This window comes from Macrotis lagotis, chromosome X, assembly GCF_037893015.1.
Source record: "Macrotis lagotis isolate mMagLag1 chromosome X, bilby.v1.9.chrom.fasta, whole genome shotgun sequence".
Taxonomy (NCBI): Eukaryota; Metazoa; Chordata; class Mammalia; order Peramelemorphia; family Peramelidae; genus Macrotis; species Macrotis lagotis.
Genome location: NC_133666.1, coordinates 204790324 through 204805182, shown reverse-complemented (window position 1 = coordinate 204805182; position 14859 = coordinate 204790324). Strand labels below are relative to the sequence as shown.

The 14859-nt window shown below is 32.8% G+C and overlaps 1 protein-coding gene across 4 annotated transcripts in view; it reads left to right on the top strand.

Annotated features, from left to right (window-relative positions):
* Positions 1 to 14859, top strand: part of TMEM232 (transmembrane protein 232) — a 196505-nt gene that overhangs the window by 16682 nt on the left and 164964 nt on the right. For all 4 annotated transcript variants that reach the window (XM_074202033.1, XM_074202034.1, XM_074202035.1 and 1 more), the window contains 2 exons: positions 5705 to 5816; positions 9216 to 9321. In XM_074202033.1, coding sequence (XP_074058134.1) covers positions 5705 to 5816; positions 9216 to 9321 — 218 coding nt within the window. The remainder of the gene's footprint in view (positions 1 to 5704; positions 5817 to 9215; positions 9322 to 14859) is intronic.

The window sequence follows — 14859 nt, the reverse complement described above, 5'->3', positions numbered from 1 at the left end:
TGTTCCTAAGAGAATTTCTTGAAAAATAACATCTAGACTCTTCTTTTGGTCTTGACTTTCAGGTAGTTCAATAATTTTTAAATTATTTCATCTGGATCTGTTTTCTAAGTCAGCTGTATTTCCACTGAGGTATTTCACATTTCTACTAATTTTTCATTCTTTTGGTTTTGTTTTATTGTTTCTTTATTTATCACAAAGTAATCAGCTTCCCTTAGCTCCATTCTACATTTGAAGGAATTATTTTCTTGAGAGGGTTTGGGGCAGCTAGGTGGCATAGTGGATAGAGCACTGGCCCTGGAGTCAGGTGGATATGAGTTCAAATCCTGCCTCAGACACTTAATAATTACCTAGCTGTGTGACCTTGGGCAAGTCACTTAACCCCATTGCCTTGCACAAAAAAAAAGAGGTTTTGTATCTTCTTTTCCATTTGACCAATTATGCTTTTTAAGGCATTCTTCTCCTTCTTGACTTTTGGACTGCTTTTTCCATTTGACCCAAACTAGTTTTTAAGATGTTATTTTCTACAATATTTTTTGGTATCACATTTACCAAAGAAGTAGCTGATTTGGATTTTCATGATTTTTCTGCATTGTTCTCATTTGTCTTCCCAGTTATTCCTCTACCTCCTATACTTCATTTTCAAAATCTTTTTTAAGCTCTTCCATGGCTTGAGGATTCATATTTTTCTTGGAGGATTGGGTGCAGAAATTTTGACCTTGTTATCTTCTGAATGTGTATTATGATCCTCCACAGGACAAAGTAATTGTCTATGGTCAGATTTTTTTTCTTCTGTTGTTTACTCATTTCCCCAGCCTATGATTTGATTTAACTATTTGTTAAGGTGGAACTCTGCTTCCAGTGTGGAGAACACTCCCAAGCTTTTGAGGATTTTTGCAGCTATTTTCAAGGACACTCCTCTCCCAGACACCTCAGTTCCTCCAAAGTCTTATGAGAGGCTCTTACTGCTCTTCTGCCTGTGCTCTGGTCTGTAGATGATCACAATCACTCCCCTCTGCCCTGGAGCTGTGAGAAGGGTCCTTGCTCCACTATGACCGTCTGGGCCCCAGACTCAACCTGGAACTGAACACGGGCAAAGCAATGGATTCCTGTCTCAGGGAGAGCAAAGAACCTCTGCAATCTCCCTAACTCCATGAACTGAGGATGCTGGGTGGCTGCCCAGGCCTGCTCCTAGTTTCCAGGACTGATTCTGTGTTGATAACTGCGCTGGGCTGGGCTTCACTCTCACTCTGGTGCAGCAGAGTTTTCCCCGCTGATTTTTCAAGTTGTCCTTGAAAATCCCTGGACTGAGAGGATTGGAAACTGCCACCTCCCCTGCCATGGATCCAGGCATCCTCAGAGACCCAGATGCCCCACAGGCTACTCCTTAATGATTGGAGCTGGTTTGTTTCAGCACAGACTGGACTGCACCATGAGCCTTTTCTAACCCTGGTAGGGTTTCCTGTACATCTTCCAAGTTGTCTTGGGTGGTAAAATTGTTTCACTCAGTCTTTTTCTGTGTTCCACCACTCCAGAATTTGGATAGAGTCATTATTTAAAGGTATTTGGAGTTGTTTGGGGGGAGCTTTTGCCAGAGTCCCTGCCATTATTCTGTCATCTTGGTTCCCAGAAAACTTGCTTTCAAAAATTGCTTCAAGTTATTTTTTCCTTTTGTAATCTTAACTGTAAAGGATTTGGTTGTACAAAAAAAAATTTAATTTCAAAATACTAACTACCACAATAGGGCAAGAAAAAGAAATTGAAGAAAGAAGAGGCTATGAGGTAACATTCTTTCTAGCATATCATTCTTTGCAGATGATATAAGAGAATCAACTAAATAACTACAGATAATACTTTGGGAGTGTGTCTAGATAGACAATTACCAAAAAAAACCTTGCAAAAATGCAGATCCAAATAACTGGAAAAATATTAATTGTTCATGGAGAGGTCAAATCAATGTAATAAAAATGATAATTCTACCTAAATTAATTTACTTATCCAATTTATACTATCGAAACTACCAAAGAATTATTTTACAGAGCAAGAAAAAATTAATCTGGAAGAATAAAAGGTCAAGGACATCAAAGGAATCAAAAAAGTGAAGGAAGACAGCCTAACAGACTTCAAACTATATTACAAAAGCATTAAACATCAAACAGCCTGGTACTGTTTATGAAATAAAGTGACTGATCAGTCACACAATACACAATAGTAAATGACCATGTTGTTACAAGTTTGGGACAAGAACTCTCTATTTGACAAAAAAGTGCTGAGAAAACCAGAAAGCCGTCACCAGACTTCTTACAAGAGAACTAGGCATAGATCAGCCTCTCACACTGTACATCAAGAGAAGGTCAAATTTGTACATGATTTAAACATAAAGCAAGATAGAAGTAACTTGGGAGAATATGAAATAATTTACCTGTCAGATCTACAGATAAAGAAAGAGTTTATGACCAAATAAGAGATAGAAAGTATAACAGGAGATAAAATGGATAATTTTATTACATGAAATTAAAGATTTTACACAAAACTAATTGGCCAAATTTAGAAGATATATCAGGAAACTGGGGAAAAATTTACAGCAAGTTTCTCTGATCAATATCTTCTTTCTCAAATATATATATATATATATATATATGTATATATATATATGAAACAATCAAATTTATCAAAATAAGTTACTCCACGATTGGTAAATAAGTAAAGGAAATGAGCAGGCATTTTTTTTCCAATAGAAGAAAGCAAAACTACCTATAGTCATAGAAAATATCTACAACACTAATAACTAGAGAAATGCAAATTGAAACACTCTGAAGTACCACGTCAAACTCATTAAGTTAACTAATAAGATAGTAAAGGAAAATGACAAATATTAGATATGGAAATAGGTACACTAATTCACTGTTAATGGATTTATGAATTCCAGTCCTTCAACCATTTTGAAGAAAAAAATTGTAACTCAAACGGAATATAAACTGTTAATGCTCTTTGATTAAACAGTGTTGCTACTTGTTCTATGTCCCAATGAGAAATAGACTTGCAAAAATATTTGTAGCAGCTCTTTTTATGGTGGTTAAGATCTGGAAATTGAAGTGGTGATCATAAATTGGGTAGTGGCTAAACGAGTTATGGGAAATGAAGTAAGAAGTGATGAGGGAGATGATTTCAGAAAAAATCTGGAAAGACTTTATTGTTTTTATTAGATGTTCTGTCAGGTGTGATTCTTCATGACTCCATTGACCATCTATAGACCAAAAAACTCTTCTGTCTTCCCCAATGTTCTGAATCTGTCAACCTTACCCACTGCCATATCAGTTTCCTTTTGCCTTTAATCTTTTCCAGCATTAGGGTTTTTCCCAACGAATTCTGTCTTCTTATTATATACCAAAGTATTTAAAAGTCATTTACAATATTTTATCTTTCAATGAATAATCTGAATTAAACTCTTTAAGAATTGACTGATTTGATCTCCTTGCTGGCCAAGGGACTCTCAGTCTTCTCCAGCGCTAAACTTTAAAGACATCTATCCTGCAGCATTCAGCTTTTCTTAAAATTCAGTACTAATTCTAAGAACAGCACTGTAAAAAAAGCTTTGTCTCCTCTCCTGAATGTTAGGAACAGAGGCCAATTTTAACTTGTAAGTTCAAAATCAATAAATAGACTAGGGAAAATACTCATTAGTAATATTTTTACATTGTACTTAAAAATAAAAATTAAATTCTATGCTCATTCCTTGACATGTTTTTGTTGGGCGATATAGTCCAGACAAGCCAAAAGTTTGGAGACCCTTGCCAAAAAATGGTTGAATTAATAGACCACTTCATTAATAGTAAATTAGTATACAGATTTTTCCATATCTTCTCTAGCATTTTTCATTTTCCTTACTGTCAGTCATATTAGCCAGTCATGGGTGTGGGACAGTACCTCCAAATTGTTTTCATTTGCTTTTCTCTAATCAGTAATGATTTATAACATTTTTTCATATTCTATAGACAGATTTGTTTTCTTCATCTGAAAGTTATGTATTCATATCCACTTACCATTTATCAATTGGGTAGTAGTACTTATTTTTAAAATAATTTGACTCAATTCTGTACATATTTGAGAAATGAGACCTTTGTCAGGAAACTTGCTATAAAGATTTTTTTTCACATGCTCCATCTCTGTGTTTTACACAAATATATTAGGGACATGTCATCATTCTTTCAACAAATCCCAGCATGAAGCAAAAAATTGTCCCTCCGTGATTCAGCTTGGTTGGAAATTGAATCACACACACACACACACACACACACACACACACACACACACACACACAGACACACAAACACCTTGAATTTGATGGACTAAGCACATATTTTGAATTAACCCATAATACCTTGGTTGTGATTTGTGTCTTCCAAGAGTCCCCATATTGACTAAATTGTCATTCAATCAATTTACTAAAGTTTTAAATTAAATAAGTTGATAATAAAAATATATTTTGCTTCCATGACTTCTTATTAACTTTTATGTTTATCTAGGTTTCGTTGTTTTTATAGTGTTGTCTTTACTTATTATATATATTATACCCTAATCATTTGAATTATTATTGGAATGTGTTGACTCTTCTTTAGGTTCTACATACTTCACCATCTTTTAGTTCATATGGCTTCATATATTTCTTTGAATTATTTCTGTTCATTATTTGTTATGGTTCAGTAATATTCTATACATTTGAACACTGTTATTTGATTAGTCATTTCCATTTATTGAAACATATTTTGCTTCTTCTTTTGCTCTTATAACTAGTACTGGTGTATATAATTTAGGCAGTTCTCTTTATCCTTGTCAAAAATGTTTTTTCACTTCACACTAGTATTGATATTAGTGGGTCAAAATATATGAAATTTTTGTAACTCATTAGAAAATTGTATTTTGTTTTTTGAAAATATTGAACTGGGGCAGCTAGGTGGTGCAGTGGATAGAACCACCAGCCCTGGGATCAGGAGCACCTGAATTCAAATCCAGTCTCAGACACATAATTATTACCTAGATGTTTGACCTTGGGCAAATCACTTAACCCCACTGCTTTGCAAAAAAAAAAAAAAGAAAGAAAATTTTGAACCAATTTATAGTTCAACCAATAGTGTAATAATATACTTGTTTCCTTGCAGCCATATTGCCATTGAATTTTATCATGGGTAAATCATTTTAACCCTGTTTACCTCAAATTCTCATCTATAAGACCTCAAATGATGTCATATACAACTGAAATGGCTAAATGACGACAATCCTTTAAATAATTTTTGTATTAGAAAATTCCTCTATCTTCTATTAAAGAGATTTTATTTGCTTATAAATTTTGGTTGTCAGATTTTTATCAGAGACAATATTTTTCTATTTCATTTTTACCTGGCAGTTTGTTTTTGCTGCAGAAAACTTTTTTATGTATTTGAATTAATTTGTATTTTAACTTTTTGACATTTTATTTTGTAATTTCTCTTAACTAAAGGGAGAATGGGAATTTTCCATCTCTTTACAATCATTAATACTACTTTAACTTCTAATTTTTATGACTTTTTAGAATTCTAGATTATTGATCTACTTGCTCATTTTGATAAATGAAATATCTTTTCTAGGAATGTGTTATATTTAATGTTTGCACTTGATTATTTAGAAATCACCAATGATAGCTGTGCTCATATTTTTGTTACTTATTTAGAAAACCTTTGGTAATCACAAAAGAATTCATCATGAAATTCAACGAGACAGAAAATTTGGAGACTAAGGAGCACTTAATGGACAAGGCTAGAAAAATACTATTTAGATGCAAGGTAATTTCATATAATCTATTTCATTTTTGTCTTCCATTTATGACAGTTTACCTATGATTCAAAACCTGGAAGAAAAAATTTGGAATAATTATTTGCTTGTTATCAGGAATAAAGATTATCAGAGTTAAAGATTATAACCAAATTATTCAGTATTAAATTATTTATGTGAATTTCATAGAATAATGATAGAAAGTAATTTATTAGTGACATCAACTTTAAATATGTAAAGTTGAGCACATGATTTGTATCAGTACAGCTTTTAAAGTGAGTCCTTGTCTATAAAAAGTAAAAAGATTAGGTACAGACTCTTCACCAAAAGAGAATATATATTCATTGGTAGTAATTGTTGCTTAGCTCAAAGAATCAAATTAAAAAAATGTCTTTGCATTCAGGCCATCATATAGGTCTTTTTAATCTGATATTTTTTCTTCAGTGGAAAGAACTATTAATATGAAGAACTTGAGTTTGAATCCTGACTCTGCCATTTACTACTTTTCATGTCATTCCTCTTCTCTTATCCCTTGTTTTTTTAACTTTAAAATGTAAGCATTGAACTAGATCTCTGGTATCCCTTCGACCTCTAAAATCTATCATCCTATAACACAGCTAGCATGGTGATATCACAGTGACATATCTCTGATAATGTAATACAACATTTTTGAGACGAAAATGTACAAACAATTAGTTTTTATTAGGGGAAAATAGGTTTTCCTTAAACTACCAGACTACACAATTAGCCATTTAGAAGTGGTTCCATTAAGGTCAAGAGATTAATCAAGAATTCAAGGGAGATTAAACCCACCAGAATACTAGAAGAATTCCCAAGCTGTCTTGAGGTATTTTACTACATCTTCCTGAATAGAGGAAGATAAAGATATTGACTAATGTTAGGTTGTCTCATGTCAGGACCTTCTGAAGAAACCTGTTAAAAATACAGTATTTACATACAGTGAAACTTCGGTTGGTATAGTTTGCACTCCTAGTATAACTCAGTTGATTCTTGCCCTTCATTATTGAAGAAGATGAAAATGACAACTCTTTGAGACGAATCACAGTGTGTCTGACTGTGGCTGATCAGACCAGTACAAACTTGGAATGCTCTAACACAGGTTGGGCATAAATAGTCCATGTGAACACCCAGGGAGGGTATTCTAAACTTACACATATCACATTTCCTTTGTTGAGGGCATGCCATGCTGAGTGGTCCTGTGATGGTGTCTCCCATGTTATACAATTAATTCTAAAGTTCTTCAATGAGACCTTCAGGGTTGTCTCAGTATCGCTTCTTCTGACCCCTTGTAAGTGCTTGCCCTGTGTGACTTCTCCATAAAATAGTCTTTTGGGCAAGCATATATCTGTCATGCTAACAAGGTGCCTAGCCCATCCTAGATAAACTCTCTGCAGCACTGTTGGAATGCTAGGCAGTTTAGCCCCAGAAAGGGCCTTAGTGTCTGGTATCTTTACTGCCAGATGATCTTTAGAATCTTCCTAAGTGATGGAAGTGATTTAAATTTAAATAAACTGTTCAGGTTTCACTGGCGTATAACAATGAGGTCAGCACAATGATTGTAGACCTTCAGTTTGTTAGTCAGTCTAATACCTCCTCTCTCACATATTTTCTTTCAGAGATTCCCAAATACTGAGCTAGCTCTGAAATGTGAGTGTCAACTTCATTGTCAAAAGGAGTACTGGAAATTTTGATGAATCTAGGTTTAAATCCTGGCTCTTCTGTTTTGAGCTATGTGACTTTGATTAAATAACTTGGCTTTTTTAGGATTCAATTTCCTTTTCTATAAAATAAGGAGATCTGACCAGATTATATCATACCTTCTAAATCTTCTGGTTCTAACTATTGACACTCAGAATATGGCTTGCTATCTTCTCAGCCTGTTAAATTTCAACCTTTTTCAACCACAACACTATCTTTCCTGTCAAACTCAGTTTGCTTGTTCTAAAGAGGAATTTTAGTCTCTTTCTCTGGCCTCCAATATGTTTTTGCTCTGACTTTTGCTTGAATTGCCTGCTATCAATTTCCAATTCACATGAGCAAGAAGCTATCTCACTATCTTATAATATGGCCTTTGTCCCATTTTTATATTTTCATTTCTATAGTCTCTCCTGTTTATGAATATCATTCATCTCAGGGTAGCTAAGTGACACAGTGGATACAGCACCAGCCCTGTAGTCAGGTGTACCTGAGTTCAAATCCGGACTCAGACACTTAATTACATAGCTGTGTGGCCTTGGGCAAGTCACTTAACCCCGTTGCCTTGCCAAAAGTAAAAAAAATAATATCATCCATCTCAAGGTCTAAGGACTTAAGGAAATGTTCTTAAACTTGCCCTGATTAAGTTAGTTAAAATATGATCAACTAAGAGCAAATAAGAAATGGGTAGGTTATTGATGGGCATTGCAATCACTCTAGACAAGTTTAATCCCTCCAGTTTAGATGACTACTTTTCTCTGTCTCTTTGACATTTATTCCACAATGATAATTAACACAAAATATTTGTTTTCCTACTAAATATATAATATTTTTTCCATTCTTATTTCATTAGATTCTGTTAGTCCTGGATTATTCTAAAATTATGTTTAAGAATTAACAAATCCTTTAAAATAGTGTATTTAAAAGAAAGCAATTGCTATCATAGGTATCTCAGAGCTCATTCAAGCCCTTCTTGCACTGAAGGGGAAATTATTTGCCCATGGTCACATAAATGTATAGTTTTGACAAAGCTGATTTTAGAATATCAAATATAAAATTTTCATTTGACTTACGTTTAAAATCAAGAAGAAAATGAGAGCACATTTAGCAGAAATTATAAAGGGTTTTTTTTAATTTAGGAACTTTAAGAAATCACAGGAAAGTTTTAAGAAACTTATTATATTAGTAGTTATTCTCAATTCAACATGTTCACCCAAAATATTAAATTAGGAAAAGATAAGAACTATATCAACATGTAATATAAATACATTAAAACAGGTGTATAATTTACCCTAAGAAGATTCAAATGAAACTTAAATGACTCCAGTGATTAACTGACCTATATTACATTTTGATAAATCATTGTCAGCAATAATAGTGATAATTTCAAAAGATGAAGAATATCAGATTTTAACACTAATAAAATATGTTGAAAATATAAAAACAAAAATAATGAAGGTAGCCATACATATATAGCACATGATCTGAGGATTGTCAAAGATTATTTCAAAGACACAAATGCTTTAAAAATATAATTTTTATAGATAATAAGTGCTAACAATAATTTTTATTCTTCTGGGGTGAAAAATGAAAGATTTTTATAGATATAACTGTCAATAACTGCAACATTTTGTGATTGACCCCTGCCTAAAACAAACTCTTCATATTTTATATTTTACTTTTCCCTCATACAGAGAAGATTAGGACTCAACAGCCTAGGTGTGGGTAGTCATGTAGATCTTCCTGCTGCATGGACTGAGGCAATTTATTTGGCTCAGTGTAAAGGAGAAATCCAGGAAGGTACTGTAAGCTCTAAATATATAACTACTTTAAGTGTTTTTACATCAAATTATTTTGATTCTTCCAAATACAAAAACTGTGGCTGTAAAGCCAATGCATTGCACATATTTTTGTTTTATCCTTATGCACAAAGGAACTTTTCTAAAGCCTCCTAAAATAATTCATTACTTTAGTTTTAGAAAATGGCCTACATTAAGCAACATGGTTTGGTGAATACAGTCAAGAGTAATTTCAAATTCTAGTTTCAAATTCTGTCTCTGACACTTAATAACTCTTTGACCATATAGAAGTCACAATAATTACTGATTGAGTTGAGTTTCACTTTCTATCTATAAAATTGCAATGATAATGTCCACATGCTACCTACCTCAATAGAATTTTGTGAAAGTGCTTTGAAAATTTAATGTGCTATATAATATTATTATTGAGAATAAGATCTATGATCTTATTTTTATTTTTGTAATAATTATCTGGTAATAATTTTGTAATAAAATAGAGATATTCATAATTAGACAATAAATGATCTTGATGATGATGAAAGTCAACCATATGTTTACCAGCTTGTACTTAGAATGTCACTCTATCAGTCTGTCACAGAAAATATTCATTCCCATCTACTCTTGTTGAAAGAATTTCCTCTCCTTTTATTACATAGTAAGTACTGCTATAGCCAAAGTCATACTTGCTATTATTCCTCAAACTTTCTTTCCTTTGACTGGTCTGATCTCCCAATGGTTACCTTACCTTACCTTGAGGGAAGAGTTGGGGTATTTGAATTTTTCTGAGAACAACAAAGAGAGAGAGAGAGAGAGAGAGAGAGAGAGAGAGAGAGAGAGAGAGAGAGAGAGAGAGAGAGAAATCTCAGCAATAACTGCAGGATTGAAGTATTCCAAACTTAAATCTTTAATAAAAAGGTGGTCCATTTTAAAGAAAATTTAGGGGTCTGATCTAACTTGATCTGTCTTGGTTGGTTTGTCCTGACCTCTAAAATACATTGATCAATCTTTTGCTATTCTTTGAATCTGGAGGAATAGTAGCAAAATTAATATTAAAGGCAGAAACCTCAAGGGAAAAGAATATGCTCAGGATCAAGGGTTCTTGCTAGATAAAAGGAAGAAAACCCACATAATTAATAGTCAGTGCAGAAGTTCAGAACTGACTGAGAAAAGACCAGAGAAACTACAAGTTTTATTGTGAGGCTCTGTGGCATTGCAATAGCTCTTCCTCTTTTTTTGTTACATTATTTATTCACGATATTGCCCTTTTCTTTTTGAAGAAGACCTTAATGTTAGGGAGGTGATGTCATGACATGAACATGAATTGGATTTGAGTGAGGAAGGTGCAGCAATAAGTCACCAGCCTTTCTCCTCCAGTCATCTGAGTCCAGTGACCAGATATGAATAAAGATCACTGGAGATGGCCCTGGATGAGAGGTAATCTGGGTTACATATCCAAGGTCACAAAATCATTAAGTGTCAAGTGTCTAAGGCTGAATTTGAGCTCAGGTCCTCTGGATTCCAGGGCCAGTGCATTACCATCTAACTGCCCCATTTTCATAGCAAATGGTTTAAATCCTAGAAGACCTTAGAAAGACAATGTACTTAATTCATAACAGGGGATAAGGAATTTCATAGGAATTGTCCATGCTACAGAGCAGCTGAAAGAAAAACAGTCAGTAAATAGAAACATCAATGGGAGGGTCCCAGACCCGCAGATGTAACATGAATAGGATAACAAATGAAATTAACTTATTAATATAAAATATAAATCATAGCAATTCCATGCATTTGTATAGGACTTTGTGAATGTCAAAAATATGTTTATATACATTATTTTATTCCAGCGACAATTCTATGAGGTAGTACAGGCGTCAGTATCCCTATTTAATGGATCATAAATTTTAGGAATAGACAGGTCACATGATTTGCTTCAGAGGAGAAACAATAGCAGCAGACTCAAATGAGTACACAGATCTTCTGTGACTCTATAACATTCTTCCCTTCTAAATCTCATGGTGACTTAGAACTTTTCTGAGGTGACTGCTTCATGTTAACTAAATCATGTTAATTTCTCTGCAGTCTAAAATTGTGATAAGTTCTCTCCTTGCATTAATGCCTAATTCTGACAAATAAAATAGATTATATTTAGCTTATTGTCATTTCTCAGCAAACTGTTAATTCTCTTGAAATTTCTTGCTAATATGGGCAAAATATAAGTTATTTTAAAGAACTCTTCTATGACCTCTAGATTTCTTTCTGTTCTACACCTTATTTGATACTGAGCAGCTAGTTTGAATTTTTTTTTAATTTAACAGCCAGCAAGGAGTCAAGAGGGAAATGGCCAAATTCTCTCATTGTTTCCCTCCAAACAATTTTATAATAACATGTCAAATTGAATTCTTAAATAGCATAACTAAAAATGGTTAAGTTGAGATATTTTTGCAGTCTAGGAAAATTTAGAAGGTTCAAAGAGGAGTCTATGACATCGGGGTAGAGGTTGACCAGGAGCACAGTAGTTTAAGGGCTGTGGTAGCAGTATCAGCAGCAATAACAATACCAAGAGTTCTCACCATCTATAGACAGAAAGGGGGTTGTTTGGATCAGAACAAAATTACATAGGATCCCTTTGTGGGCACTCTGCATAGGACTGGGTGCTATTTTGCTGAATTATATACCAATAAATGGACAATTGAAATGAAATATTTGAATACTTACAAAGAAAATTAACAGATTTAAATTAAGTTACAAAAACTAACTTAGCAAAAAAAAGAGTTAACAGAAAAGGAAATAGAATACTTAAAAAAATTAAGCAAGCCATAATAATTCCTTAAGAAAAAGTCCCCAGTTCTAGAATGAATTTACATGTAAATTCTATCAAATCTTAAAGAACAAGCAATTCTCCAGCTATATAGATTATTTTTTAAAAAAAAAAAGAAGTAAAGAAAAACCCTAACAAATTCCTTCTATAATACAAATATAGTTTTTATACCTAAACGAGGTAAAGTAATAAAAGAGAAATAAAACTATAGGCCAAATTCCTGAATGAACATTGATGCAAACGTTTAATTGAAATACTAAAAAGTAGCCTGCAGCAATATGCCAAAAAAGATGATATATACCATGAGCAAGTCGGATTCATACCACGATTGCAGGACAATATTAGAAAAACTATAAGCAAAATTGATCAAATCAGTAACAAAAAAAATTAAGTGATAATATCAAAAGATACAAAAAAAGCTTTTTTGACAAAATACACGCTCATTTGTAATTTTATAAATACCAAGAAGTACAGGAATAGAGTTCTTCTTTAACTGATAAGTAATATCTATCTAAAATCAAAAGCAAGTTTTATCTTTAATGGAGATTAAAATAGAAATCTTTCAGTAAAATCAGGGGTGAAGCAAGCATGTTCATTTTCACCTGTATTCAGTACTGTTATTGTAATAGTAAGGCTAGCTATAGCAATTACAAGAGAAAGAAATTGAAGAAATAAGTATAAACAGCAAGGAAGCAAAACTATCACTCTTTGCAGGTGAACCTAGAGAATCAACTAAAAAAAACAAGTTGAAGCAATTAAAATAACTTCAGCAAAGTTTCAGTATATAAAATAAAAATAAAATATAAAATATATATGTAATATGAATATAAAATAAATCATTAACATTTCTATAGATTACTGAGAAAAGCCAGCTTGGAGAAATAGATAATTTCAATTTATTAGCTGTAGGTATTATTTAATACTTGGGATTCCTACCTGCCAAGACATACCCAGGAACAAAATTACAAAAATGCTTTTCATAAAAATAAAAGCAAATCTAAGCAAGAGAAGAAATATTAATTGCTCATGGATAGGCCAAACCAATATGATCAAAATGACAGTTCTATCTAAATTAAAATATCCATTCAGTTCTGTACCAATAAGACAACCAATGAATTATTTAATGGATCTGAAAAATAAAATTCATCTGGAAGAATGAAAGATCAAGAATATCAAAGGAATTTATGTTAAAAAGTGAAAGAAGGCAGCTTAGCAGTACCAGATCTCAATCTATATTACATGGTAGGAATCATGAAAATGAATTGGTATCAGATAAAAAAAATAGAATGATTCATTAGTGGAATAGATTGAACACATAACATACAGAAGCAAGCTCAGTAATCTAGTGTTTGATCAATATAAAGTTCTAAGCCTTGGGGTAAGAATTTGCCATTTAATGAAGACATCTAGGGAAAACTGCAAAACTCTCTGACCCAAACTCAGGAATAAACCAACATCTCATACCACATACCAGGATATGATCTAAATGAATAGTTGAATCAGACTTAAAAGTTGTCATCATAAGCGTATTAGGAGATCATCTAAATATTTCCTGCTAGATGATAATGAAAGAGTTTATAACCAACAAAAATCACAGGAGACAAAGTGGTTAACTTTAATTGCATCAAACTTGAAAAGTTTTTGTACAAACAAAATTAGAAGGAAGTCAAAGTTAGAAGGAAAGCAAGAAACTGGGGAAAAGTTTCCTCTAATAAACATTTTAATCTCAAATATATATGGAACTGAGCCAAAATTAGAAAACTAAGAAAATTTCCCTAATTGACAGAGGACAAAGAGGTAGTTTTCAGTAGAAGAAAGCAAAGTTATTAAAAGTCACAGGAAAAATATAAATCACTAATAGTTGGAGAAATGCAAATTGTAACAACTCTGATGTACCACACTGCACCTGTCAGATTGGCTAACTTGACAGAAAAGGAAAATGCTGGAGGAAATGTGGAAAAAGAGGAACACTGAAAAATCATTAGTGGAACTCCTAACTGGACCATTCATAATGGAAGCTATGTCAAAACTGGCTACAAAGCTATTAATATCCATCCATACTGCTACTATGCCTGTGTCCTGAAGTAGGAAAGACCCTTATGTACAAAAATATTTCTAACAGCTCTTTTTGTCTTGGTAAAAAAAAATTAGAATTTAAGGGGATTCCCTCCAATCTGGGAATACTTATGCAAGTTGTAGTAAATGATTATGATGGAATTCCATTGTTAAAAAAGGACAAAGGGGATAAATTTAGAAAAATGTGGGAAGATTTACATAAACTGACACGAAATGAGTGAAAAGAACCATAAGATCATTGTAATATTAGCAATATTGTAATGATGATCAAGTTGGAAAGAATTAACAATCAATGTGATCAATATTTTAATCCATGACAACTCCAAAAGATTCATGAGGGGGTGGAAAGGTTTTAAACTCCCAGAGAGAGAACTAATGAATTCTGAGGAAATTTTTTTTTCACTTTATTTTTTCTTTTATGTAATATGGTTAATGTGGAAAAATATTGTGTATGACTTTACAAGTATAATTGATATCATATTGCTTGCTTTTTCAATGGGAAAGGGAGAGATGTAGAGGGAGGGAGGAAGTTTGAAATTCAACATTTAAGAAGGAATGTTAAAATGTAAAAGAATATATTTAACTTCCTGTCTTTCTTGACTCATTTTCCTATTGGAATGTGAGTATGCCTTTTTCATACTATAT